At 34.5% G+C, this 27,768-nt stretch overlaps 1 protein-coding gene across 1 annotated transcript in view; it reads right to left on the bottom strand.

Annotated features, from left to right (window-relative positions):
* The window catches only part of MAN2A1 (mannosidase alpha class 2A member 1), a 106,810-nt gene that overhangs the window by 44,222 nt on the left and 34,820 nt on the right, over positions 1-27,768 (bottom strand). Inside the window, exons 8-12 of the mRNA XM_059836776.1 lie at positions 23,689-23,866; positions 19,478-19,680; positions 15,219-15,404; positions 13,788-13,902; positions 10,874-10,941 (exon numbers count right to left, since the gene is read on the bottom strand). Coding sequence (XP_059692759.1) covers positions 10,874-10,941; positions 13,788-13,902; positions 15,219-15,404; positions 19,478-19,680; positions 23,689-23,866 — 750 coding nt within the window. The remainder of the gene's footprint in view (positions 1-10,873; positions 10,942-13,787; positions 13,903-15,218; positions 15,405-19,477; positions 19,681-23,688; positions 23,867-27,768) is intronic.

Here is a 27,768-nt window from a genome sequence, read left to right as displayed (position 1 = left end):
AAAATCTTCTGACCAATGTCCTCCACTTTCTGAAAGTATTTGAGTCTGGCTCATGCTAATTTCAAAGAAAATTTGACACTGCAGATATTTTCAACTATCCTTATTTCCCCTTCTGTGAAATGAATATTTATTTTTTCAAACGTAAAATATTTGCATGATTTCACCCAAATGGTACTTCTTCTACTGCATGTTATTGCAAATACTGAACTTTATGTCTCTGTGTACCTTGAACTATTATCAGTAACATTTGATCCACGACCTTCTTTCAACAATGGGAAACTACTTGAAAAAAAGGAAACAAAAAGTATCAAAATCAATTTGTCAATTAATTTTGTGATAAAACCACACAAGCCCCTGTAGAATTACTTAATGTATTTTGGAACAAATATGCATGGATACTTGTCCAATAACACAAAAAAAATTTTCTTCCTAGTTCGTATTTCAAAAGGGAACAAAATCAGCAATACCCATTAGATACATCAGAGGTTTTTCTGGATTTTTTTCCAGAAGGGGAAGCACACTTCCAGTGTTGAATCATACCAACTAACTTACAGAAATATGATGTTAGGGATTTAGGATATTTCTTTTAGAAACAGAATTTCTGGCGGATGAGGAGAGGAAGGGGTGTAGAGAGGCAAAGATAAAATGCAGGATTTTCCAGCATGAGGAAATTTCTTGACCCTTTGCATTCCTACAGAGAACTGATCTGTTGCTACCAATCTACAAAGTTAGTACTAGTAGTTCTGCACTACTCAATGTTCCTCACCACATGTGAAACCCACCTCTCTAATAGTAATTAATAGTAATAGTAATTTTAAAAAATCACCAAAAAAAAAGACCTCTGCAACAGCCCCAGACATCACTCTGCAAACATTTAATGCATAAAACTGTTAAAATACCAGCACTCAGACAGCCTTTCATCAAAAGTGATACAAAAACACTCCAGCTTTTACGGCAGATTTGCCAAGTGATAAAATAACTTTTGTAAGAGGAAAAAACCTTTTTGTTCTGAACGGAAAATGCCATTTTTCTGGACAACAAGCAATAAATTGCTGTGCTTGTGCACAACAACTCTAAGCAGAAATGTCCTGTCATTAGAGCTACCAGCTCTAACACAAACATCACACAGCCTTTAAGATCTTACATGTCTTAAACCAGTCCCTTTTTCTCTTTTATTCCACCTGGTCAAACAGAGGTCTATGCACTAATCAGACTGTTCTATAACTTTAGGTCATGTTAGGTACTACAAAATACCCCTTTTCCACTGTGACTCCCAAGAGTAAATTGAGGAGACAAAGGAAAATCTAGATATTAACAAAACCCCCTGTGGACTAGGAGGTTGCTGTAGCTTGACCTCTTAGACAAAATGAGAAATCAGAAGGGCAAACTTTGAAAAATTGCCATCCTTGAAAAAGTCCAAATCTGATTATATTGTTTTGCAGCTCAAGCACCAGTTTTTCTAATATAAATATTAAATTTTTAATATTTTAAACAACATTTTCTCCAGTTACATCTTCCTATTTTCCAGTGTTTGCACAATGACTATGTGTAACAAACCTGCATGCATTTATAGACTTATCTTCTTATTATCAGTCTTTTCAAACTAAACAGATGATGCTCTTTCAACATCTCCTTGGGTGCTTTCTTTGACTTAGTGCTCCTGTTTTCCTATTAACCCTTTCCAACTTCTCACCCCATATTTTTGGTGAAGCCTTCATCACTCTTGAGTAGAGCACACTATTTCAGCTGCACTTTACAAAGAACATTTCCACCTAAATCATCCAAGAGCAAAATTGCCTTTGATACCATACAAGTAACTCTCTCAATTCTATCTTTTGTCATACCTAGTCTTCTTCTGCTTCACTAATGTCCATTTGGTCAGTCCACACCTTATTTTTCCATGTGATATACTTCCACTTGCCTGCTTCTTTGATTATGAAATAATGTCTCCATTTTACCAAGACAGTTTTAAATACTAATCCTATATAGAGTGGATGTTGCCAGTATGACATCAACTTTTGTAATCTATTTACATTCTACTCTGTTAGCATGACAGATAGAAAAGAAAATAACTTGTGACTTTAATATCTTGCCTGAAGAAATCCTTACTTGTTTTTTGGCCTTGCTTTGCACAAAAAAATATCCACCCTACTCAGGCTGACACCAAAGGATTTAATTTGAATAATACGTGCTACCCAACATTTCCCAACAAACTTTTATCAGCAAACATTTAGAAAACAGCTAGGCAACCAGCAAGTCTGTCTATTAATTGAGTGAAGGTAGCACAAAGGTAAGGTCAAAGCAATGTATGAAACTACAGTGAATAGTGCTTAAACTGCATCAACACACCTAATTATATTAAAATATTTTCAATAGTTTCTAGAGATTAAACATACCCCATCTGAGACACAGTAGATACTGAAACCATTTGCATCCATAACTATACAATCCTAGACACTTAATTAAATTGAAAAGTCTTTTGTTTATGATTAGGACCTATGCTCTCAGATATAGTGTCAGATGGAGACACAAAATCTGGGGCAGTAAGAATATGGGTGGTTTATTAAAAATCAAGTTAAACAAACAGCTTTCTATTAAGTCAGAGCAAAGCAGGTTCTTCCCCAAAAGAAGATCCCAATACCTTCCCCCAAGGGTCTTTTAATTAACTGGATAAAGTCAAAGGAGATTTATCAGTTTACCTAACAATACAAAATAAATTATGCTAATACCTTCCTCTATATCACATCCAGAAAAGCATCTCATAAATTCATCAATACTATCACAGATAGTTACAGATGTAACAAGAAAAGAAAATCAGCTTACATCAAAGCAGCAAATTATAATCCATTTAAACTGTTCATTCTAGAGTGGAAAATGAATCTTGAATATATATAATAAAATGTTATCATATATGAAGAAATAGTGGATTTTTCCCCCTTCTTAAATAAGACATCTTTTGCAGTTTATGAATAATAACCTTCATAAGCGTTAGTAGGATGGTAATCTTAACCTCAAATTACCAGCAAACAACATAAATTTGTGTTACTTTCATAAGGCGTAAAAAGGTGGAAACCTATTATCCAGGGATCAGCTTTTCAGTATATTATTAAACTGGTGACCTCAAGAAATAAAGAGATACTATCAATAAATAAGTAAATTCACAGGAATCTAATTCAGTAGAGTTGCAACTAACACAATATAAAGCCATAATTATAACAGCATTTGAAAAGAAACATGTAGTTTAGAAATAGAGCTATGCTAAAATTACACATTATTTCTAAAAGTGGTGATGACTGACAGTTCTGGTTAACATACAAATGAATAAAACCAGTGATTCTATGCTTATAAAAAATGATCTTAGCTTGACATTTCAGAATCACTGTAGGATTACCCTTCCTAGTGACAACCCCAAATCTGAACTTCAGACTCATTAACAAAGCTGAAACAACATGCATTCCTATGAATTCTCTCCTTTACAACTCCACAGAGAAATCTTTATAATATCCATTGCTCATGTAAAAGGCACAGAATTAGGCAGACAATAGGCATATAATCCATCCCTCCACTCTCACAGGAAACAAGACCTTTGTGGGGCTTTCTCAAGAACAAACCATGGAACAACCTCAAGAAAACAGCATTCACAAAAAACACAGACAACAGCACAGCAAGAACTATATATTTTGAGAACACAAAAAGAAATCAACATCAACCTAAGACAAGACTTTTAAATGTTATGTACCTACTACATATTCCAGATACACATACTTCCTATGATTTAGATGGATTGTAGTGGCACATATATCCTAATCTGGAGCACATAACTGCTCTCCAATTAAGGATAAAAGGATTAAGTCCAAAGGCACTATTTTAAATTTTTCTTTTACCACAAAGTTGTGAGATGTTCTGAGGTCCAAGATGGGCTTGAAGCCCCCTGACTTTTTCAGGATCAGGAAGAACCTTCACTAAAATCCTTTCCTTGTTCCTCTTGTAGTGCAGGCTTTATAAATCTGCATTTAGAAGGGAAAAAAAATCTGGTTCAGAAGAGCAGAAAGACTTTTAAGTATTTCATATCACTTCAGTCTGTGCCTTGAGAGCCTTGGACTAACTACAATATTGCCTCAAGGTAACTCCAGTAAAAAGGCTGAAGGGGCCAGTGCCTGGAAAAAAAAGAAATAATACACAAATGTACTAATATACTGAAAATATGTATATCCTACTTCCAAAACTTCTTCAACAAGTACATGCAAATGATGGAGATCTTTCAGCTGTATTCAACCATTCACTACCATGCTCCTTCATAATGATCACTTTCTGTGCTTTGAAAACAAGCTCAGGCTTTTCCTTCCCCTAGGGTATGTTTAGTTCACCTGCTCCTTCTGCATTTTACTATATTTCCACTGCAGTGTTCTAAGAGAAAACCAGAAAATTATCGTAAGACCTAATTGTCATATTTTATTTAAATCTTGTAATTTTTTTATAGCTACTGAAGCATCAAACACCTTTCCTGTCTGATTGTACTGATACTGCAAACCCCAACAAATGATGCTGATATTCCATGCATTGAAATGAAAGGACTAAATTTGTGCAATTTAGAAAAACAGCAAAGATCCTATGAATGTTACAAACTATGAACTTACTTACTGGTTTAATTTTGCAGTGGCAATTTCAAAGACAGTCAGTAGACAAACACATTTAGAACAGACTGTCATTGGTTCATCCACAGTAAGACAGACCAAAAACTGAAAAAAAGTTTGATGTATAAGAATTTTTATACAGCAAAAATTAATCTTTAAAAGTTTGAAATGTAACAACTTTTAGAATAACTTGAATTCAGAAGCATAGCACTCAAAAACTGAGTTTTAAAAAATAAAATTAATTCCACAAAACTTTGAAGTACAATTAATTGCAAATCAAAGTTGCTTTTTTAATCTTCATAGTGAAAACCTACTGTACCTCAAAAAATGCACCAGTGTTCAATTTTAAAGCCCTTAAACAAAACCAGACATTCATCTCTTAGCTTATTTGTTGTTTTGCTTTTAGACGTCATAGATGAACTTTTAAAGAGATGTCAATTACAGTGCCTGGAGTCACTTCTGAGATAAGCCTGTATGAATTATATTTTTTAATGTTTTTTTAACACAAAAAGCAGAAAACTCACACAGAAAATACAGAAACCTCTGAAAAACTATTATGACCTTACACAAAGAGTGAGAATAAAGAGATCAAGGTGCTGTGAAACTCTTCCATACCCCTCACTTCCTGTCCCATTAGACATTGTCAATGGAGAGTTTGCTGGTTTGGTCATAAAGATATTTGCTCAGCTAAGTTCCACCTAAAAAACAGAATGAATGTATCATGCTTTTTTGTTTAATTTGAATGAACACCACTTTTACCAGAATGATTTTTACTGAAACAGTTATTTCAAGTTCACATTTAGTAACATTTCAAGATTCAGACGCCTGAGTTATCCTGAGTCAGCCAAGCATTTCATTGCCTCTGCAACAGCTCTTCCATCATGAAAACCAAGGAGAATGCTTTTTAAATATCCAATCAATTTAGTCAAAATGACCTTGAGTTTACTACAAACAGAACATGCTCCTGGCGGTCACAGGTCACCTGAAATCTAGTAAATTGATCAGGCAGCTGAACACTGAGATTAACGCTTTAAAGTAATTTTCAAAAAACCATTAGGCTGTAACCAGCCTAAGCAGCCAGGGTATTGGAAACTAAAGTACAGGCTCTTCGTATATCACCTCTAAAGTGTTTTCTAATTTTTCACCTACTTGCACTACTGCGTGCTTCATAGATGGGCTTAATTAAGCATTGTTTCTTAATAGAAGCAGTGAGTATTAAGGCTTGACTGAATGAGTATTCATCCTGCCCACCTCCCTGAAAAATACTAATACAGAGGTTTCACTTAAGCACACAAAACTGTGCATATTGCCTTCACTATTTCATCCAATTAAAACTTAAAAGTGTTGGTTTGGTTAGAGTTTCTTTGTTTGCTTGTTTTTTCAAGATCTGTTTTCTTCTCCTGGGAACAGATGTTACAGCATTCTTTTCTGTTTTCTTTAAACTTGTTTTTTTTTTTTTCTTCATTGAAGTTTGAAAATACCTTTTCTTCCACTGTCCTTTTCTTTCCCAGCAGTTTTGGAGCATTGCTAGGAATACATATGTCTCAGAAATCATGCAAGCATAAAAGGCATTTAAGATGTTTATTATTAAAATGTCAAATGCTCATGGAGGGTCCTCTCCTTGTAAGTACTAAAGTTGGACTAAAGTTTAGACAGATTGTACCCAAATTGGCAACATAGGTCTAAAGGGGGGAAAAAAGGAAACAAAAAAATCACCACCCAAGCAAAAGTTGCCAAATAGAGTATTACCCTGATCCAGTCACATTCTAAATTCACAAAGACATGGCTAAGGCATGTGACTAACAAAGTTTCCTTCTCAAATTATTCTTGCTGTAGTCATCCAACCAAATACAGTACCATACACACTGCTCTGTCAAGAATTTTTGACTTCGGTACATTATTCTCTATCACACATTAAAGTTAGCAATATAGTTTTAATTTCTGCATTTAAGTGCTGTGTTGAGAAAGCAGTGAATGCCCTGCCAAGTGAATTTTTGAAAAGATTATCAAGTTGAAAAATTATAGAGATAAATAGGGATTTTCTTTCTCAAAAAATCCCACGCATTTTGGACCTAATGGTATAAACACAACTTATGCCAAAACTTTATTAAATACAACTTTATGCCAAAACCTGCTCATAGATAACAAAGTCAGGACAATAGCCAAGAATATTTTGTAGCCTCTATTTGAAAAAAGGAAACATTCTTTATAAGGTGAATATCAATAAACTGCTTTGACAGATCTTTGAAGAAATAATTTATATCCTCCCGTAATTAATCCTCTAGGCAACCTAAATGTTTCAGCTAGTGGAAACAGCTAGCTAAGCTATTTTATAGTCTGCTAAGCTATAAAACTGGCCTGATAAGAAGGTTATCATGTCATATTGTTCCTCTAAGATCAGGTGACAAAGGTTATTTGTGGTTGAATTATAGGAAGAGCTGGTTTAGCACAAAAAAAAAATAATTCCTAAACTGATGATTTTTTAAAATTTTTCAGTAGCATAGTATCTTCAGTTCAGATAGGATAGAGTGCAGTGGAACTCAGTATTTAAACTGCCCAGGTAGGTATGTGAAGGTTCAAGAATTAAAACAAGAAGGGGAAGAACCTAAATGCCATTGTCAGGCCTTTTCAGTATGATTCACCATATTGTGCCAAACAAGACCACTACAAGATCCAAGCTGATGTAGACAATCAACCCAGTCACTTGGTCGTGGAGCATGTTCCCCTGCACCACTGTCTCCAGAAAACAGCACAGATAGAAGTAGCTGGAAAACCCTTCCCCTCGCAGCTGACAGCCTAAACTGCACAACAGGGGGTTCAAACACACCCCCCACCCACCAAGCCCAGTGAGGGCCAGTTCTTTGCCATTCAGAAAGTATGACCTCTGGTAGACTGTTCCTGAAAACTTATTATTATACCAAATAGCTGGGCAGCAAGAGAGTACGAGCCAGCATCCAATTTATCAGCACACTCAATGGGTTTTGTCTCCCAAGACTTGCAGTAATTTTAAACTTCAGAACAAGACTGAAGTAGTTTCATATCTAATTGGATATTATCTTGTGAAAGCTCCACTTTTGAGTTAAAAGAAATATTTTTTTAAAAATCATGCAACTTCATTTATCAGTTAGAAAGGATTTAGTGTCATTAAAGACCCCATAATTTCAGTATCCAAAAGCCTGATCATAACACCATTTAGTCATCCTGAGGTCATGGAGTCAAAGACCTAAAATATCCTGTTCACCTATTTCATCAAAATTAAGACATTACTTTAAAAATACATGTATGAATTCATAAAGATATCACAACAGCACTACAGAGAAAAGATGCTCAGGTGGGGGCAGAAACAATACCAAATATGTGACAGGTGGCACCTGCTTAGAAGCAGTTTGAAATGTAATTCTCAACTACACAACAATTTGGAGATACTTCACACTAGAACATTAACAACTGAAAGGTAGATCACTTCCTGCTTTCTTTTTCTTCCATGTAATCAAGTTGTCCTAGCTCTCCTGTCAGATCATTTTTCACTATTGACTACAACTTTCATGAGCAGTGAAGAGAGCATTTAACACTTAATTAAAAAATACCCAAAAGGAAGGATGGATGAAACAGGCGAAAAGCACACTACCAACTGTGGTCCTGCAGAAAGCTGGTTATATTTGCAATCAGTAAAATAAGGAAGAAAAAATAATTTAAATTTGAAAAGCCATTATGAGTTTCCCATCAGCAGTGTCCCTCTAAAAGCACAGGTGATATGAACCCCACTTATGTAAGAATAACCAAAATAAAATACAGATTTTTTTTTAATTCTGACACAGAAATCCAAAAATATGAAAAGCTAAATAGCCAAATCAAAGAAAAGCTAAATAGCCAATAAAAATCAAACACCTTGCCAGTTACACTGATTTAATTTCTATGCCATATAATTACATATTAGAACACACTAGCAGAAAGAAATCCAGAGATTCAATTACACACGGATGAATCATAAAGAATATTCAGAACAGAAGGTAAGCAAATAACAAAGTTTTGGTGAAAATCAGTTTTTAAAATCTGCTGATGCCCCAAAACTTTAAGTGGAAAAAACCAGTTTGCTTCTTTAAAGCTTTAAAGTTTGAAGTTTAGGCATAGTAATTCTTAATAATAGATTTATTGAGTTGGGTTTAAGCTTCTACTGAAAATAACATTTCTCATGAAATGCTACAAGAAAGCTCAGACACAATCATAATAATCACATATTAGATTTAACCAGTAGTTACAGTGTCAGCTTACATACCACTTTTCCCAATGGTAATTAAGTTAGTGGAGATTCAGACTACAACCAGAGATAAAGTTAGAAGCCTAAAGAGACTAAGCTAATTTTTATAAGCAAAAACAGTTTAACAAAGAGATATTTAAATGAAAATTTTAACAACAAATAAAACACGAAGTACTGTACATTTATGTAAAACACTTAAGTGAAACACATTCGAAGTGTTTTCAAAAAAGTATGTAAAAAAACCCAGGATTTAGTCAGTATTACCAATATTCTCTTATAATCTTTCTTTGCCCTGTCTCATTTTTCCCCTCTTCATTCTTTTTCCTATATTTCTGACTGCAGTCTTTGGAACATATTTCATGCTTTATATTGACTGGATGGTATCTTCACAATACCAGATAACACAAAGTTAGCAATTTTCTACTATTACTATTTTCTTAGTAAGTTAAGACCAGTTTAAAGAATAGCAGCAGTAGTCTGCCAGAATAACATTATTGGTAATGTCATGTCTATCTATTTAAATTACAAGTCAGAGGGGAAAAAAAAAAAAAAAAAAAGGGGCAAATGTCTGAAATTAATTAAGATCAAAAAGGGAAAAACTTACTTAGCGTATTATGCAGAGACAAAAGTGGAACACTGTATGCAAACAAAAGGTGTATTAGGGGATGAAAAGGGCACAGGGAAAATTTCCACAGCTAACCTAGGTAAGGGAAGCAAAGGCAATAAAGCTATCCTCAAATGGCAAAGAAAATCTACATCATAACTTGCCTCCAACCAAGTGCTTATATACTACATATACAATCCTCTCCTAGTGAAGAAACCTGAGGAGATAATTTTAAAAGCTAAAACATTTTTGTTAAATAAATAGGCACCTGAGTTCTTGAGCATTTTGGACAAGTTTAAGATAATCTATTAGCATCTCTATAGCACTCCAATAAGAGAAGTCCTATTTTAAAAAAGCATTCTCTAGAGAAAAGCATACACTAGACACATTATGTATACTTAGTGCTGGAAGACTGAAGACAGCTTCCCCCAAAAGGTCACAAGAACTAAATTTTACTCACTTTTTCAAAGACTTTAACTATATTTTTTTAACAGTAGCAGTTAGCCAGCATCAATTAAGCAAGTAAGTCTTATTAGCTTGCCACTAGAACCAGAGAAATCAGTTACTAATATCAGGCAAAACGAGTATTCACTGCTTTTTAAATGAATCTTAAATCTTCTGTTCTGTAAGCAAAAACCTTTCATTATTTGATTTACACAGACAGTAGTTCTCATACCCAGACATCTTATTCACTTTATTTGGATCAGCCACTTTAAATGAATGTGTGCATTATTTCAGGTGGGATGCTGAGTGTTCACGGACATAGCAGGATACCAATTTCAGCTGAATACCCTACAACTACATATAAATGAAAAGTAACTCCTCTTAATAGAACGGAAAGTTGGAGTTAAGAGAAAACAGTATCCTAGTTTATCTTCTAGTTGATTTTTAAAGACAATTCAGTATTTATAAACTGTGATTTTTAGGTCTTATAAAAAAGTAACATTTTGCTCAGAGTTAACTGAGGCACCTGTAATTCTGCCTATTTAGCATCTTATATTGCTTCTCTCAAGCACAATCTATTTAGTATTACAATGCTGTAAAAGCACACAGAAACAGAACTCTTACTTCAGCTGTGGTATGTGAGAAATGCCTACAGTCTTAACATGCTGTGTCCTCTTTCAGTGAGACATAATAATATTAGCATAATCTCCCAGAATAACTTTTTCAGTTTTTCTTTATTTTTTCAAAAACTTTTAGCTCTATTTTGAAAAAAAAAATTGGGAAAAAAAAGGAAAAAAAAAAAGGAAATAGCATAAAAAACTACTTACAAAAAAAATTGCAGAATTGCAGTAAAAAACTTACTTTCACTAGGTAGTGAAAACACATATATTGCTAAAAGAATCTCAGACACTGAGTAATATATAAATTATTTACCTTGGTTGCAATGTCAGCTTTATAACTGTCTTGCGAGGCAAAGAATCTTGAGAAGCCTGAACATCATCCTACAAGAGAACATCTTTGAATTTGCTTTTGAATACACTTTAGTGAGTAATATATGAGCTTTGCCTACTATATGCATTTTGTAGAGTACAAAACCACGTTAACAACACCAGAAACCAAATCTTCATTTAGCCCATTACTGAGGATGACAAACCACAAAATTTAATAAACTAAGTACTTCACACACTGACAAAAGAAAGACATTTACTTTGACGAGTTCACTGGGAGAGATTTGCTTACATTAAAAATCTTATTAGATTCCGTTATCAAATTATTACACCCATTTTTTCATTTTTGCATACAAGCCTTCATAATCACCAACTTCCTTCAAATTTTGCAAATACTTATCACATATTTTTATTTAATTTCTCCTACTATAAATTCACCCTGAAACAATAAGCTCCTATGCACTTATCACAAGCATTCACTGTATAGTCTCCTGTGAGCTCTCATTGTTACCTTATATTGTACAAAAAGAAGTTTCAAAAAACATAATTTGGGGTGTGGTGTGGTACAGGGGTCACTTCCACTGAGGAAAAGTTGAGACAAGACATTGCTGTTGCTGTTGCATAGCCTAAGAGAACAGCCAAACTGCTGATTCACAGGGCATTCCAGGCAGTTCTTACAATGGTGACCACTACAGACTTTGAAATTGAAGTGCTGAGTTCTCAGTTCCTCAAAACAGCCTTAAAATCATATTTTTCAAATCCAGCAATTGTCACTTGCATTTAAATTTTCTTTCTGCACTGAAAGAACTAAGACTAATGTACAGGAATTGTATAATAGTTGCAGTTTTATTTTTACATTTTGAATCTCATCCACGATCAAACCAAAGCTGGGTCATTCTTGGATCTTTAAAGGTTTGGTCTTTATCAGTGTATTTCCTTCCAAGTCATTTTTTGTTTGTTCACTAGCATAGTTTGTAAAACTTAACACAAGAAGTACAAATTATTCATGAGAAAACCATGATGCTTTTGTGTGCAACTAATAATTATGAAGAGTAGAAAAAGTGCAAGAAGTGTCATTCCAGAGTTCTTCAAGTGTCTTACTCCCACCTTCCTTTTTTCTGCCTGCAAGAAAGAACTTTTCCCTGGTTGTCCCTGCTACCTGCTGGAATGCTGCTGCCTGGGATTTGTGCTCTGTTCCTCTAAGTGGTTTTGATTTCTTCACCCCTCAAAAACAACAGCCACTTTCAGTCTCACAGTCGTCATCATTTGTCTTTCTCAGCTCTCTTGACATTCATTCTGAATGCCCATCTATGAGCAATTCCTGTTGTCAGCAACCATCAGCCACAAAATACCACTCCAAAACGAATGCCTTTGAACTTCCAACTTACTCAAGGTTTGCAGAGGTGTTCTGTGAGTATCCTGAAGTTCTCCTGTTAGCAGTCTACAAATGCCACATTAAAAAGCTTTTGTTGCTATATCCAATGCATAGCAGAGATACTGGATTAATGATCCACTGTGGATATTGTGTGGCAAACAGATTAATCTTAATCTGCTTTTGTAATCACCTTTTTTTTGTTTGTTTGTTTTATATAGACACAATAAATTCATTGCAATAACAACTTCCTTTTTAATGTCTGCTTTCACAGTGGTAATAATAGCTTATTGAATTAGTAGGCTCCCAGGCAACATATAGTTTAAACAGCAATTAGTACTTCTACAATGCAGTGGCATTAATCCAGACTGATGAAGAACAGGAACAACAAAAGTTTAGTAAAATGTAACATCACAATATCTTCCAAAATAATTCACAGAAAGAGAAAAACCTTCATCCCATTAATGCCTTCAAAATATTCCTACTTTATGAAAGTGCACATTCATTTTCCAAAGAGGAGAAAAAGTATATATTTGTGACAATGTGATATATATGTGTAGCATACACATGCAGCATTTATATTTATACATATAAATTTGTATAAAAGTAATTAAAAGTATAAAGAACTATTTGAACAAAAATTTTTTATGTATACTTGTGACTGGAAGAGTAGTTCAAGATATGACACAGCTGGCACAACTAAACCAGGAGGATGTATGTCATGTTTATTATGTCAGAAGTGTGAGATAATCATTTCATACAGACTGTGTCTTAATCCTGCTGTGTTTATGCACAAAGAACTTAAAGCATCTCATTTTGTCTGTCTTCAGGGTAAATGCACTAAGTAGACTTCCTAAAAATTCATAGCTGTCACAGAAGAGCACTTTTGTTCAGAAAGTGAAGAAACTAAGAATTCTGAAAGGAAGCAATACTAGCAAGTGTTTTCTTCAAGGTGTTCTTTACTGTAAAATAGTTCTCAAAATGATACAGGAGAATCCACTGCTGACTTTATCATCCATTTCATTGAACATTCCTGTTTCAAATAATGTCAGCAAAGTAAAAAGAGCACAAGGTATTGTCTTGACCTGATCTTGCAAACTAAGGTTAGACTTCTGTTAGGGATGGGAATTTTCTTCTTCCCACATTTCTTAAGTTCCTCTGTGAAACGAAGTAAAATTACAGGACTGCATACTGTTATATATTCACTTATGCATATCACTTAAGTCACCAACATATTTATGCCCACAGGAAAATTAAAACACCTGCTTTTACTATCTAACTCACAAAAGGGAACAAAATAAGTCCCTTTCTTTTAGCCGTGTGGGTATTTTTTCAGCATCAACTGCTGAGATGTTCACTTTTTCATTTCTAATATCTTTAGTTAATGTGAAGAGTGGTAAGTAGCACATTTCTGAGAAGGCATTAGGTGCAAATTTAATTCTGATGTTTCCCAGGGCTACTCAAACTGAATTCAAAAAGACATAGTTCACATTTCATTTTTGGAAAAAAATCAAGGAAGAAAGCTCACCATCTTCAGGAGTGGAGTTGCTGTGTCATAGTTATAAGCACTTTTGTCTTTTAGGACAAGAATATGAACAGAGTCAATTATTACTTTCTTCAAATTCATTATTGAATGGAAAAGCCTGTTAAAACATTTAAAATCTTAGTTAGTTTTCAAATTTTTCTTTCAATGTTGTAACATAAAAATTTAAAAACATTAAGGCACTCAAAAATATGAGTTGCAGAAAAATAAATAAAAATTTTAGCATCAATAGAAATCAAGAACAGTTAGTTGCAATGGGTGACCAGCCTGGAAAATGCAGAAATATTCTGAATTATATTCTTGTCGTGCATAGTGAAAGTGAGGTACGTCTCCTCCTGTATGCTGTGCTACCAAAGGTGTATCCTCAGAACAACAAGTACTTTTTCAAAATGCTAATCTTAGGAAAGTTTGCAGTTTGTATATTTGATTTTCAGTTTCTATAGAGGCGACAAGCCTGAAACGCCAGTCAGAAAGTCAAGATTCTGCTTACACAGGTTTAAGAGAACAATCAGAAACACAAAAACTATAAACGGTATAAATCACCAGGATGTCCACAAATTTCTAAAGACAGAGAGCTGGAAAATTTTATTTGTAAAGTGAAAAAAGCCTTTATTTCACTCTCTCATAACTAAGTGCATTGTGAATACCTATGACATAGTAGATTAAAAATACGGAACTTAAAAATACTTGTCATGAAACAGTTTTAAACTGTTAAATGTATTTTAGATACATTTAAAACAATTACTTATTTAATGAACATGCTATATCATCAGTCTACCATCATCACCTCAATTAATCAAATTTACTAGTTCTTAAGATTCCAATATGAATCAATTTTCTCAACAAACCCCTAATTAAAGCATGTGTATACACACACATACATATATCATGCACTTTTCTTCAAAAAATTCTATAAAGACAATAGCAGAATAATTTCTCAATACTGAGAAATACACCACAGATGAAACAATAAACAATGACAGACAAGTTATGTAGAAGATTTTCAACACAAAAAAGATTTCCCACTTTCAAGATAGGTAGGCTAGAGAGGCTGTGGGATTTTCCAAAGAATATATGCTTAAATTAGTACTGCTTTGATTATTGCTTACGACAGAGAAATACAAAAACTTCTCCTCCTTACTGCAGAAAAATTCTGTTATTAAGGAAATCTCAGTAATGTATCTACCTTTTAAAACATTAAAATTGTGTTTGGACACCAAATTCTTACTCAGAGGGCTCAAAAATATTGCATACATGAAAAGCATGGGTAATCACATCTACTTCTCATGTAGAGCACCTCTACACTTTCAGTGGAGTATGTTGCTGTATCAAATTTGTATGTCTGAAACAAATACTTCAGTTTTAAAAATGCAAAAGGAGATTACGATTTAAGTTTATGTATTTATAATGAATTACCTGGTGCCATAATCCACAACTACCCAATCTTTGGCTGTTCCTGTAATAGCATCATGATGCTGGAAGAGTCCAAGGTTCCTCCTAGCCTCTGTCAGCAATTTATAGTTATCCACAGAAGGAAATACACTCATCTTCTCAGATTTACTGGACTGTACTAAAGCCAAGGAGTAGAGAATTTCAGCTGCCCTGGAATTGCAAAGAATAAACAAGTATTTATACAGGGTTAAAATTTAAAAAGCAATACATGCTGGATCTGAAGAATAAATTGTAAATAGTTCCATAAGCTGTAAAATCCTTGTTCTTGCACACTTTAGCCTATCTTCACACTGTAGCTTCCTGTGAAACTTCTGTGATGGAAAATGCACCTTTAAAATAAAAATATGACAGTGCAAACTAAAATACACAGTCATAAACATGTGAGAGGTATATGGAATTGGTCCTAAAACCTCACAGCAAGGATAGAGTGCCTTAAAATAAGCATATAATTCCAATTTCAAAAAACAACTTATTAATCTAATAAATTTGATTTAAATAAATGTACTAATCTGTATACTACTGACAATCTGTTGAATATCTATCCTGCCATTTGCACTTAAAGCAAACCAAACTCTTCTAAAGGCTTAACTATATCATCCATCTGCTCACTACATAGTCACCTGAATGGAGAGAACACTGGATTCCAAAACCCTTACATTGAACAGAATGCAGAGTCTTTCTCTCCCACATCTGTTGCAAAAGCCTAGCACTAAAATATCACCACTAGATTCTCCCTTGCTTTATGAGAATCTAAATTTATTTTACAAAAAATATCCCCATAATTGCCAGTTATTATGGATATTTAACTGACAAAAATGCCTGCATAAATTCTGGGGAAACATCTGTTAACTTTTTTCCTATCTTCTCCTAAAATGTTATAGTTCTCTTTTTGCAAGTCTGAAAAGTGTCAGATTATTTTTCAAAATTTATTAGAGGTTAATTAACATTTCTTGAGTATTTGAAGCAACAAGGATTATACAGGTTAATGACAGAAAAAGCAAAGAAATCACAACAACATATTTTTCTTGTAATGTTAACTTCTAGGCCTGCAAGTAATAAATTTAAAAGAAAAGGGAAATAAGTTAACTACTTTATTTACCAAAGTTGTCAGTGAGGGCATGTGTTCAATTTTAAACTATATAAAACAAAAAAAATTAACAAAAATCCCTTGGATTTCAGACTATGCATGATATTAATTGTTAACATGAAAAATTCCTTTAGATTCAATTTTCTCTTCTTTATTCAACACATAGGTAACAGCTATATAAAAACTGCAACTACCATGTACCCAAGTAAACTGAAAGGTGCACTATACTTATAACAGCCTTAACTATTCTCATATTGTCAATATTTCATGAACAGGTGGAGGTTTTGCTCTTACCAGTTAGGTAAATGCTCAGAAACTACCTACAAAATCAAGGTGTTAAAAAGTTTGAAGTCCTATATTTAATCACCACTGCTAGATTAACCTTAATCACTGTAATTTAAATGTTGCCTAATGCAAATTTCTACTTCTATGAATCCCTCCTACTTTGTCCTATTGCAGCTTAATTTGAAAGAAAAATGAAAATATTTTAGTTGAAAAAAAGTCATCAGATGCTCATTCATATAATGAATAAACCCTGTCCTAAAGCATTTTACCTTTTCTTAAAAAATCAAGTTAGCCACTAACTTGACCTAACTTTGCTATAAAGAAGAGAACACGACAAATTTTAACCCTTAAAATAAGGTGAGATTTTCTTCCCCACAACTAATTTTAAATTAATTTTCTTTTTTATTAATAGGGACATCTCTCAGATGCAGAATTTTCCTTTCATATCTCAATATTTTTCTAAACACTAAAAAGGTTCAATGGTCAATGATGAAAGACACTCACTGTATTAGAGAACATTTCTGCTTATAGGTAAGCACCTTTCCATAAAAGCTGTAGAAAGCCCTGGTTTTCTCACATCTGTTTCAAACTACTGCAGATGACCTCATACAGTTTTCAGAAATTTTCCACTTCATTTTAATTTGAAGTATCTGTCCATGATAGGACACTGCAAATAGACCAAAATTTGCTTCACTTATTTGTCAAGGCCTGCACTAACTTACCTTATCTAGGTCCGGTTTATATTTAACCTAAATAAATAATATTTCCAAGAGATTTTAAACTCTCAAGATGTAGTATTTTCTATCCATCTGTATAGTTAGAAGTATCAATGTATTCACCTTCTAAATTGCTTCAATTTTCTTTTTGCAGATTTACTGTAATTTTTCTCTGTTTACATCAGTAACTAATAAAACCAAAAAATGTGTCCCTAACTTGTCTCAAACTATGCTGCTGTTCTTTAAATTTTTTAATTACATTAAATAAACTTCTGGTCACATATTTTATCACCCTCTAAACTACTTCAATCCATCCATCCATCTCTCACTTAAGATTAAAAAGTCAATAATGACTCAAATCACTGACAATCTCTGTTATAAAATCCTTAAGTTTTCTTACACTTCTTTACTACACAACCCCCAAAAAACCCTTTTCAAGCAGAAAACACCCTAAACAACCAACTCTTCTCTTGCTTAAATGGTCAGTTTTCATATTGGATCCTGGGGCTGAACACCTCTGGCTAACAGGGAAGTGCTGCCTAATTCTGGTACTGCTGGAAGTTAAAAACCCTCGTCCTTGGTAAAGAGCACACACACACACACACACGTATTCACCTTCTGTTGACAGCTCCTTCTCTTACAAATATGGACATGCACCACACAGATAGGTAGACAGATATTAGCTCAAACATACTATGGAAATAATTATCATGAGTTTGAGGATTAACTATAACCCTACTGTATTTCCTTTGACTTTTAAGAAACGAAAAATAAAACATAATAACCCTGCTTCTGCTGTTCTCGTAGCTATGGTGACTTTCTTGAAGATTCTCATGGTTTTTGAAAACAACACTGACAAAAAGCCTGATATGAAAAAAATGAGAACAGATCTATAAATTTTGTTCTTACTTGATATTTATAAAGGACAATGAAAAACTAAAAACTTCCCAGCTATTTTTTAAAACTATACTTTAATACATAAGAAAATTGACAGCTTAGTGTTTCTCCAGAGATTCTTTACCTATACCTTTTCCAGAAGTTGAAGGCAACTGAAACATTTAAATTAAGGAATCTCTTTAATAATGTAAAGTTTTAAATACTACAAACAAACTCATATGAAATTTACTGTAATCTATGTAATAAAAACCAGAAAAACGACAATTAAGTAACCACACTGAAAAATCTTGAAAAAATAGACTATGATGAAGCTGAATTAAATTAAATCCTTGGTGCATTTTAAGAAACAGAAAGGAAACTAATCAAAACTGAAAAAACAATTAGCTAGATAATTCAATTTATAAAAATATTATCTGTCCTTCTTTTCCTGTTCTCTTGTACATCTTGTCTTTTCCAACAGCAGTATTAAACAACCTTATTTTCACTTAAAATTAAAGATTCCCGAGATGAATCATCCACCTTACCACAGTAAAAACTGGATTCCTTGGAAGAAATAAAACAAGTTCTGCTAGATACAGTTCCTCTTCTGAAAGGTATTTGCCTCCAAAACACCAGTTTCCAAGCTTGCTTGGAAATGCTACTTTCCACATCTCTCTTGCCCGTTCCACTACTGCAGTATTCCATTACAGCAAAAAAAATCATAATCCTTCAGGAAGGCTATTCGTGAAACATTCAGGATTTACATCATATCCATCTGCCCTAGATTTCCTTCTGGAGCTCTACAACACAGTTAAATCATCTTATGTCTGCTACAAGAGAGAACCATTTAAATACTCCATTACCAAAATTCAGCAACAATTTTTTTCTTTAAAGAAGATGCAGACAGTTTTCAGAAGAAGAGTAGTCTTAGATCACTTGGTACTCAATATCCTTGCCTATTTCTCAGCTCCCTCTGAGAACCTCTTTACTTCTCTCTAAAAAAGTTTACACCATAGCCATAATTCCTTACTTTGTTTTTTCATATATGTGGCTTTTGCTTTCCCTATTAAACTGCCTTTGTCTCAATTCATGAGTTTTGTAGCCTTCACCCTTCCCAATTCTCCTTAAGATCCTGCTGGTGGGGGAGTGAGCAAGGGGTTGCCTGAGGTTAAACCACGACAAATACTTACACATTAATTTCTCCTGTCTGCCAAGAAACACATTATGAATGGATGTGTGTACTGGATGGCAGGATTTACCTTATGTAGGATTCCAAGACTCTGTCCAGGCGTTTATAAAAGGGTCGTGATGTAAAGTACCCACTCCAGTAATGATGATCTCTGTCTGCATAGGTGAAGAAGTCTCCACTTAAAACAGGAAAAAGTGAATTGCTGCTCTTTTCACCCAAATTGCTTTCTTTGAGCAGAGCTTCAAAGTAATCAGATAAAGTTCCAAACTGGGCCTGAATGAAAATTAAAATTACTGTAACAAAGTTCCATTTTCATTATGCAGAAAATACAAAGACAATGAATACGCTTGGTCCCATATACATTTCAGAAACACACAACTCTTCCAGCAGATTTATAGCAGAAAACCTATCCTAAAAATTGTTAAAGTTCCCCTGCACACTTTTCAGACAAGGCGGATAGCATTTCAAAACTAATACAAGAAGTATTTTCAAAAAAGACATATCAATTCAGTACAAGAAAGAGATGGATATGTTGGAGCATGTCCGGAGAAGAGTCACAAAAGTGATCAAAGAAACACCCTCCCTATGAGGAAAGGCTGAGGGAGGTGTGGTTGTTCAGCCTGGAGAGGAGAAGGATCTGGGGACACCTTGCTGCAGCCTTTCAGTACAGAAAGGGGCCTTGCAACAAAGATGGGGACAGGCTTTTAGTTGGACCTCTTGTGCTAAAACAAGAGGTCATGGATTTAAACTAAAAGAGGATAGACTCAGACTAGATGTAAAGACAACTTTTAATACGAGGGAGGCCATACACCCAAGGTGCCCTCAGAGGTTGAGGATGCCCTGTCTCTGGGAACATCCAAGGCTGGACTGGATGAGACCCTGGGCCAATCTTTGTAATGAGTCTCTGCTCATTACAGGGCAGTTGGACAAGCAGTTTTAAAGGTCTCCTCCAACCAAAACCATTGTACAACTCAATAAATATTTTTATTATTATTATTATTATTATTATTATTATTATTATTATTATTATTATTATTAAAATAGATATATAAAATAATATCTAAATGTCAGCAAACAAGTGAAGCATTGTTTCATATCTTACAAGTCAGTCAGCAATACATGAGCAAAGTAAATAACATCTCAATATTACCCAAGTAGCTGACTGGGCTAAGGAAGAAATTTTTGTAATGCAACAAAATCATAGTTCTCCTAATCCTGTGTTTTTAAAATTAGCTCTCTTGTGCTCCAGATCTTGCTTAACCCAAAATATGACTGTTGATTAAAAAAAAAATAAAAAAAAAATCAGCATTTGCTTTCATAAGCTGTTTCCTTAAACTCTGTACAAAGAAAATGCATTAAGAGATGTAACACGTGGGAGAAAAAAAATTATTATTTTCTGGTCATTTTTTTTAAATGATCAGGCATGGTAATAGCAGACCTTTACAGGTTAGGTCAAAAAAAGAGAAAATAAGTTATTGGCATCAATGTTGTTACTATCGAGAAATGTTGTTAAAGAAGCATAGATGGCAAAATGGATTTCGAATGAAAGTATAAAAAAAATTAATGGAAGCTGGAACAGGACAGAAGACCACATTATGATACCAGAAATATCATCACTGTAAGCTATAATGATAATATCAAGTAACTTTATTTCCTATCATTATTATTATTATGTTTAACAACATGTATACAATGTAGCATGCTGCAATTTACAACACCAAAACCAAGTTTAAGTAAAAATATTTTTTAAAGTGACTTGGAATATAAGGAGTATCAAGCTATCACTGTAACAACAAAATCACACTTTTAAATCATTTAAAAACACTTTCACTTCAAAGTTGTTCAGATCATCCAAGTATTTGTTAGGTGGAGACAATACAACTTGTCACTTTAAATGGCAGTAAAGCAGAGAAAGACAAATATTGGCCCTGCAATCCCACCATTAGTCAACTTTGTCTTATCAGGCACTTCTAGGATACTTGCTCTTTTCCCTCACTATCTTACGCACCTAGAAGTAGAAAACAAAAAGCAAAACCAGTGCACCAAAAGAAGACACATAGATTGAATCAGAGGAGTAAAACCTCACCAGAGGAAGCATCAAAGTCAGGTGAATGGAAACAGTGAAATAACCTGGTAGAGTCTTCTAATGGCATAGTAAAAGACTTAGCTTAATTTATGTATAATAGATGCATAGGAAATCTCTGAATGAGAGATGGAATTCCTCAAGAGCAAAATAGGTATGTTTTACAGTGAGGTACCACACACTTTTAGAACAGAATAGTGGCTGGCAGGAGAATCTCAATGCTAACAGACATATCTACTAGATAAACATCACAAAGGGCTGTCTGAAAGAGTAAATCTCCCTTCAGATCAGAAAGGCAGAGTAGGCACTCCCTTGTGTAAGCAGTAATATCCCAGGCATCTCAGCACTTCAGGAAGAAATGTGAACTCTTCCTTTATATAATCTAGATTCTTACATAGCTGAGCATGTCCTGTTACTTGCCTGTGGAGTTACATTCCACTAGGGAAAGAGCAGAAGGGTGTGAAAGAAAGAAAATACGTCTCCATTAAAGCTCATATTTTCAAGACTAAATGACATCAGTTTCAAACAAAACAAAAAAATCAAACCAAACCAGAAAAACACACACAGAAAAAAACTCAACAGAGAGGCAACAAACAACTAAGAAAGGAAAAAAAAAGAACAACAAAAACACAGAGAGGAAAACCTAAGTATCTGAACAAAATGGAAAGGAGAAATGCTCTGATGCCAGCAGTGTTCCAGCTGTTCAAAATACTTTAGGTATGAAGTGGCAGACCCAGAGGATTTTGTATCTTTTTGTCTGGGTATTAAAAACCAGAAAAAGGGTCAGATACTTGCATGAGGGAACCAAGGGTTAATGTGAGCAGCCTAATGAAGCAGACTGCTAGAATCCTTGACAATGGGCTGAGCAGAACCTTTCAGAAGAGGAACTTTCAGATGTCTCAGGACAGCACTGGTTCTTGAAGAATGGCTTCAGAGCCAGAGCCTTCAGTATTTGCCCCAGAGACAAAATTGTCCAGCCCAGGTTAGTAAGAACTACAGAAAATATGTTGCTGTTAGTATCCAAAAGTAATTGCCTGTACAGTACACACATTTTTGACAGAAGTAAAGCTAGTGATAGCAGCAAGCTTAAGTTTTAAAAGATCGGCTTTAGATTTAAGAAAATTGAAGAGTACTCTCCGGGTCTGTCTCCTTCCACTACAAAATTGTAGTCCTTCACCATACATCATGTCACCCACATCCCATAGGAAACACCTAAATTGAGTTTTCAGATAAAATATAATCCCAAGAAATCATCTTTCTTATACAGAATACAAGTCCAGAAGTCAGCAGAAAGTAATAACATACTACAGACACTACTCAAATGCACAGTTGGAAGAATCAGGGGAGGTCTCAGAAAAATACAATGAAAAACAGATGCACACACAAACCGTATGAAAGATACCAGACCAGGTTTTAAAAAAGTCTAAATGGAAAGCAAGCAAAAGTGCACTCTCAGGTGACACTCAAAAAACCCAGGGTTGTGGCCCCCATTTGTTAATGTCAGGCTGAAAAATGATGAGAAGCTGTCAGAATACAGAGAACATTTATAGTACCAGAAGTCCTTACGGCCTTCTTGTACTTCAAGAAGTACACATTAGAGCATATGAATGTGTGTTTTAACTCTAACAAATAATTGTTGATTTGAAGTGGTACCTCCTCTGATAATTGTGCTAATATACTCAGTCCTTTTGTAGCCAGGTCAGCCTCAGATTTTATTGTATTCAACAACATGTGTCAGCAATGGCACCTCTTAAAAGTTTTTGATTTGTTTTGGGATGCGAAACAAGAGGATACAAATAAAGCAGCAAAATCTTCTTGAACTTCTAATAAGAAAATACAATTGTTTGAATTAACAAAGTCCGTGAGTCTTAAGAAACAATGCCTGAAGCCTGTGAAAACAGTCTAAGAAAACAATTAAACCTACTAGCTATTCTTCAAATTAACCTAGTTTGGAAATTATCTATAGTTTTCAAGCCAATATTATTAATAGCAACATTTTTGTTTTGGGGGGAGAGAAGGCAGTAAAGGTAAAAAAAAAATGTAAGCTACCAAGACACATCAATCTGCTGTTAAATAATATATAAAGATTCACACTGGAAAAAAAAATACAAACCTAACCACAATTACTTTTGCCATGAAGAATCACAGACTATTGGGAAATACTGTTTTCTCAACAAACCAGAAAATGTTGTAGTTACCTTAACATGCCACTCAGGACGAGAATTCATATAATCAAACAGCTTCTGATAATTCTGGTACTGCTGATCCCACTCAGAGCTCTCGGTGTAGCGGAAATCATCCCCAAGGGGAGCTAACAGAACTTTTGTGCGGAAAAGCTTTGACTTCTTCCTGTATTGATCTAATATAATCCAAGCCCTTGAGGAGAGGAAAAAAGAAAAGTAATTCAGAAGACAGAGGGAAAAAAGTCAGCATTCGGCAAGACAATTTTTAGATACCAAGTTATGCATTAGGATGACCCCAAACAAGACATACAAAACTTTTGTTATCTCACTTTGTAACAAAAAGCTGGATGCAATTCCCCCCACTGGGACACCATATTCAACCTACTATTGTTGCAAACACCACGCTAATTAAATCCTTCAATAAGCTTATCAAGCTTCATCTCAAGCAGTAGGGCATTCTGGATCAATTTGTGCCTGTGCCAAAACTAAGCTCCAGTTCAAATAATGTTTACCTGCTTTATGTTTAGATAACAATCCAAATCCTCTCCAGCCCCTATTTACAATAATAAGCAAGCTCTTTCCATCCCCTCTGGCACCTTCCTTTGATACTTTGCTTATATCTTCATGTCCTTGGCAGAAAAACTGCCCACAGATTAATCTCTGAGGAACTCCAACCTTGCAAATAAAAAAAAAAAAACAATGCAGGAGGAAGTTTGTTGCTAAAAATCACTCTTCTCCCTTCAGCCAGGTTCTTACATATCTTTGAGCCATCTTTCTTGAATCTTTTGAGTCCTAAAAAATTAAACCCACTGCTTTTATGCTTTGGCCTTAAAAGAAAACAAAAAAAAAAAAACCCAACAAACCCTAACATACCAAACCCAGAAACAAAATATTCACACATGCACACACAGAAAAAACTGGAAAATTATTTTTTTGCACCTACTAAGTCTAGGATGGGTAAACTATCAGTTCCACAGCAACGATATATTAAGAATCACAAGCCTAGTACCTAGGTTACTGAAAAGGTCCATTTTCAACCCTCCCCCTCCAAGTCACAATTATTATCAGCATCTTCAGATGCTGATACCCTCTAATCAAAATTTTGTAAATAATTCTCATAGGAAATAAAATCCACAGTAACCTATTTAAGAAAACAGAAATACAAATTGCAAGGATTTAAAGACAAAATACCAGAAAATTCAGATTCTAATGAGGTTCTTTTGTTTCTTCATGTCTTTTTAATAGATGATCTAGCAAAATCACCTTTCAGCTGGCACTCTTGAAGAATTGCTGTTTAAACATTTATGCAGAATTTCTAGTCCAATATATTTGAAAGCCCTCTCTCTTTGAGAAGCATGTCAGAGCTTACTTATTTATCTGATTGCAGAAGTACTGCATAAACACAAGGTCTGACTGTGTTCTGGAGGGAGAAAGGGGCCACAATATTAACTTTAATTAAGGATCTACAGAGTTCTAACGAGACTAGAATTTACCCACCTAGCAGCTTCCCTCTGTCCCCTGTCTATTAGTGGATTAATAGTTCAGATTGCCAGTCAATACTTTCCATGACTTTCAACACAGATTTAAACACAGAAATTTCCTCACCACACAGCTACCAGAACAAGTGGCACAACACAAGACTTGGCAATGCTTCCTTCTAAGGAGCCAGTCTAACTCAAATTTTCCACATATAGGCTATGGTTGAAAACATACTTTAGTGTTGAATCTCTGGATTCAATACAGGTTACAGGTAACAGGATATTTGACTTTGACATCTCTCTTCAAAGCCCTCCTCAGGTTTCATTCCAAATATCCAGCAAAATTCATCAGTAGTGCCACCCTCCCTTTCTAAAGTACTGATAACTGTGGGATTATTATATGTTTTTAAGGGAACAGCAAGATTTTCCTCCATTGTAAACTACTTTTGATTGCAAAAACATCAAAGAACATCAATTTAGGTATGTCCTTCTACATTTCTCTCAAATAACTTCCTAAATCATTAATTCATAGAGGAGTGTGAAAATGCCTGCAGAAAGGTCCAGACAGAGCACAGTGAAGACAAAAAATACCTCTGGAGAAAAAAAAAGTTTCCACTGAGTCTCATCAATTTTTTCCCTTTATTGTTCCCCCATTAAACAGAACTAGATACATTTTGATATGTTTATCCTGCCTACCTGAATGAAAATCTGAAAACCACACAGGAGATCAGCCATGACAAACTCTTTGTTTTCAGGCTTTCAGATTATCACTGAATGCTTGAGACCTTCACAAATAAAGAACATCTTTTTGTACCACAACTTCTTTTAATGCAAAAAACCAAGTATTTGAGTAAATAAGTACCAAAACAATAAACATGGCTGGCTTTGACCCTTCCTATGCCAAAGGAAGAGCAGCAATAGCCACCTGAGGTAGGCAATCACAAACATTAACCACCATGTGACCATACAATGCAACCATAAAGATAAAAAAGCTGAAGGGCAAAACTGGGCCTTTGAACAGTAGCTGGTGAAGAGGAAACTCCATTCTCTACTTCTCTGGAGCCCATAACTTGCAGCAAAGATTCTCTCCTATTTCATGCTTGGGAGAGAGAGAGAGACGCACTGAAACAAACTGTGCTTCTGCTAACAACTCATTTCCATTCAAGGAAAAAAAGCAAATAGCCCAGAAAAAAAAAAAACCAACAACAACAACAACAACAAAAAAAAAAAAAAACCCCAGACAAACAAAAAACGCAGCAACAGCAACAACAACCAACAGTTGCTTTTTCTTCCTAGTGTGAAAAACTTCACACTTCAGCATTCAAACATATGGATAAGGATGCAGCTGCAAATCAGGGCAAGTGCAAAGTGCAGTAATAGTCTTTATAACCTAGGCTGTTATGAAGTGTAATTAAACAAATACAGGTTTTCAATTAGGTTGCTGCTTCATTCCTTCCTACCAGGTCACAACTTAAGTGGCAAGGCAATGAAAAATCCAACTACTAACCTGAAGTTTTTAACTCAGCATCTTTTTAATATACATACAAGGCCAAAATAGTATTGCAATCAAAAGCAACAGTCCCAGCTGAGTATTCAAGATCTGGGTTTTATTACTTTTGCTCTGGCATGAAAAAGGTCAGTGATCTCAACCTGGTCTCTAAATCAATCAGCTTTTTTCCAACCCATGAATGTCCTGTATTTTTCTAGTCTTAAAGCAATCAGAGATAAGAGGCAGATTAATTAGAGTGCTGCAAACCTATAACCTTGGAAAAATTATGATGTAAAGATAGACTTTTCAGTTCTGGGACTCATACATCTCCTCATCATAACAACTGTGAAACATGCTATTACAGAGGTCAGATCAATAATGTTTTTGGTTGTCTACAGTATTCCAGCTTTTTCAAAAAACACACATAGCATGTTTTAGCATTCTCCATCAAAACATTACTTCCTCTGCTTTATTGGGTTTATTTGAAACTGGACACTAAAAGCATGGTTTGAGTGCTCCAAATGTCAATAACCCAGGCTTCCAACACAAAGACCAGGTGTTAGTTTTACTCTTCCCATAGGTATCACAGAGCATACTGATGTTTCAGCTCCCTGTTAGACACCAAAACTGCTTTTGTCTAAAAAAGGCTGATGCAAAGTATTAAGTTTCAGAGCCATATTGAGACAATAATCCCTTCAACTTGATCATATGTTCACTACATCCCTGCCTCATTTATCTTATTCTTAAACATCATTTGACATGTGAAAACCCATTTCTTTTACAAGATCTAATTTAGATTGTTATGCAAAGGTTGCATCTAGGAAATGCAGGGATTAGGAATAATTAAAAACCAAGACCTTTAAAAAGACTATTTCAAGCAGACACTCTAAATTGTATTTATAGCCTCTATGTTTCAGGTATTTGTCATACAAGCTGTTGCTCTTCTGGAAATATTTGTCTCAGCTAATTGAGATATATAGTCAAAATTTTTATTTTTTAAAACTTTGATGTAATGACATATGAATTTTCATTCACATGCAATAGGCACTGGGTGTGTCACAATTTTTCTACTTTTCTCCTGTTACCATCATCTTTCTTTTCTCCACTTTATTAAAACTCCCTTTTTTC

Source organism: Haemorhous mexicanus, chromosome Z, assembly GCF_027477595.1.
Source record: "Haemorhous mexicanus isolate bHaeMex1 chromosome Z, bHaeMex1.pri, whole genome shotgun sequence".
Classification (NCBI taxonomy): domain Eukaryota; kingdom Metazoa; phylum Chordata; class Aves; order Passeriformes; family Fringillidae; genus Haemorhous; species Haemorhous mexicanus.
Note: the sequence above shows the minus strand (reverse complement) of the source record. Positions and strands in the feature narration are given on the sequence as shown.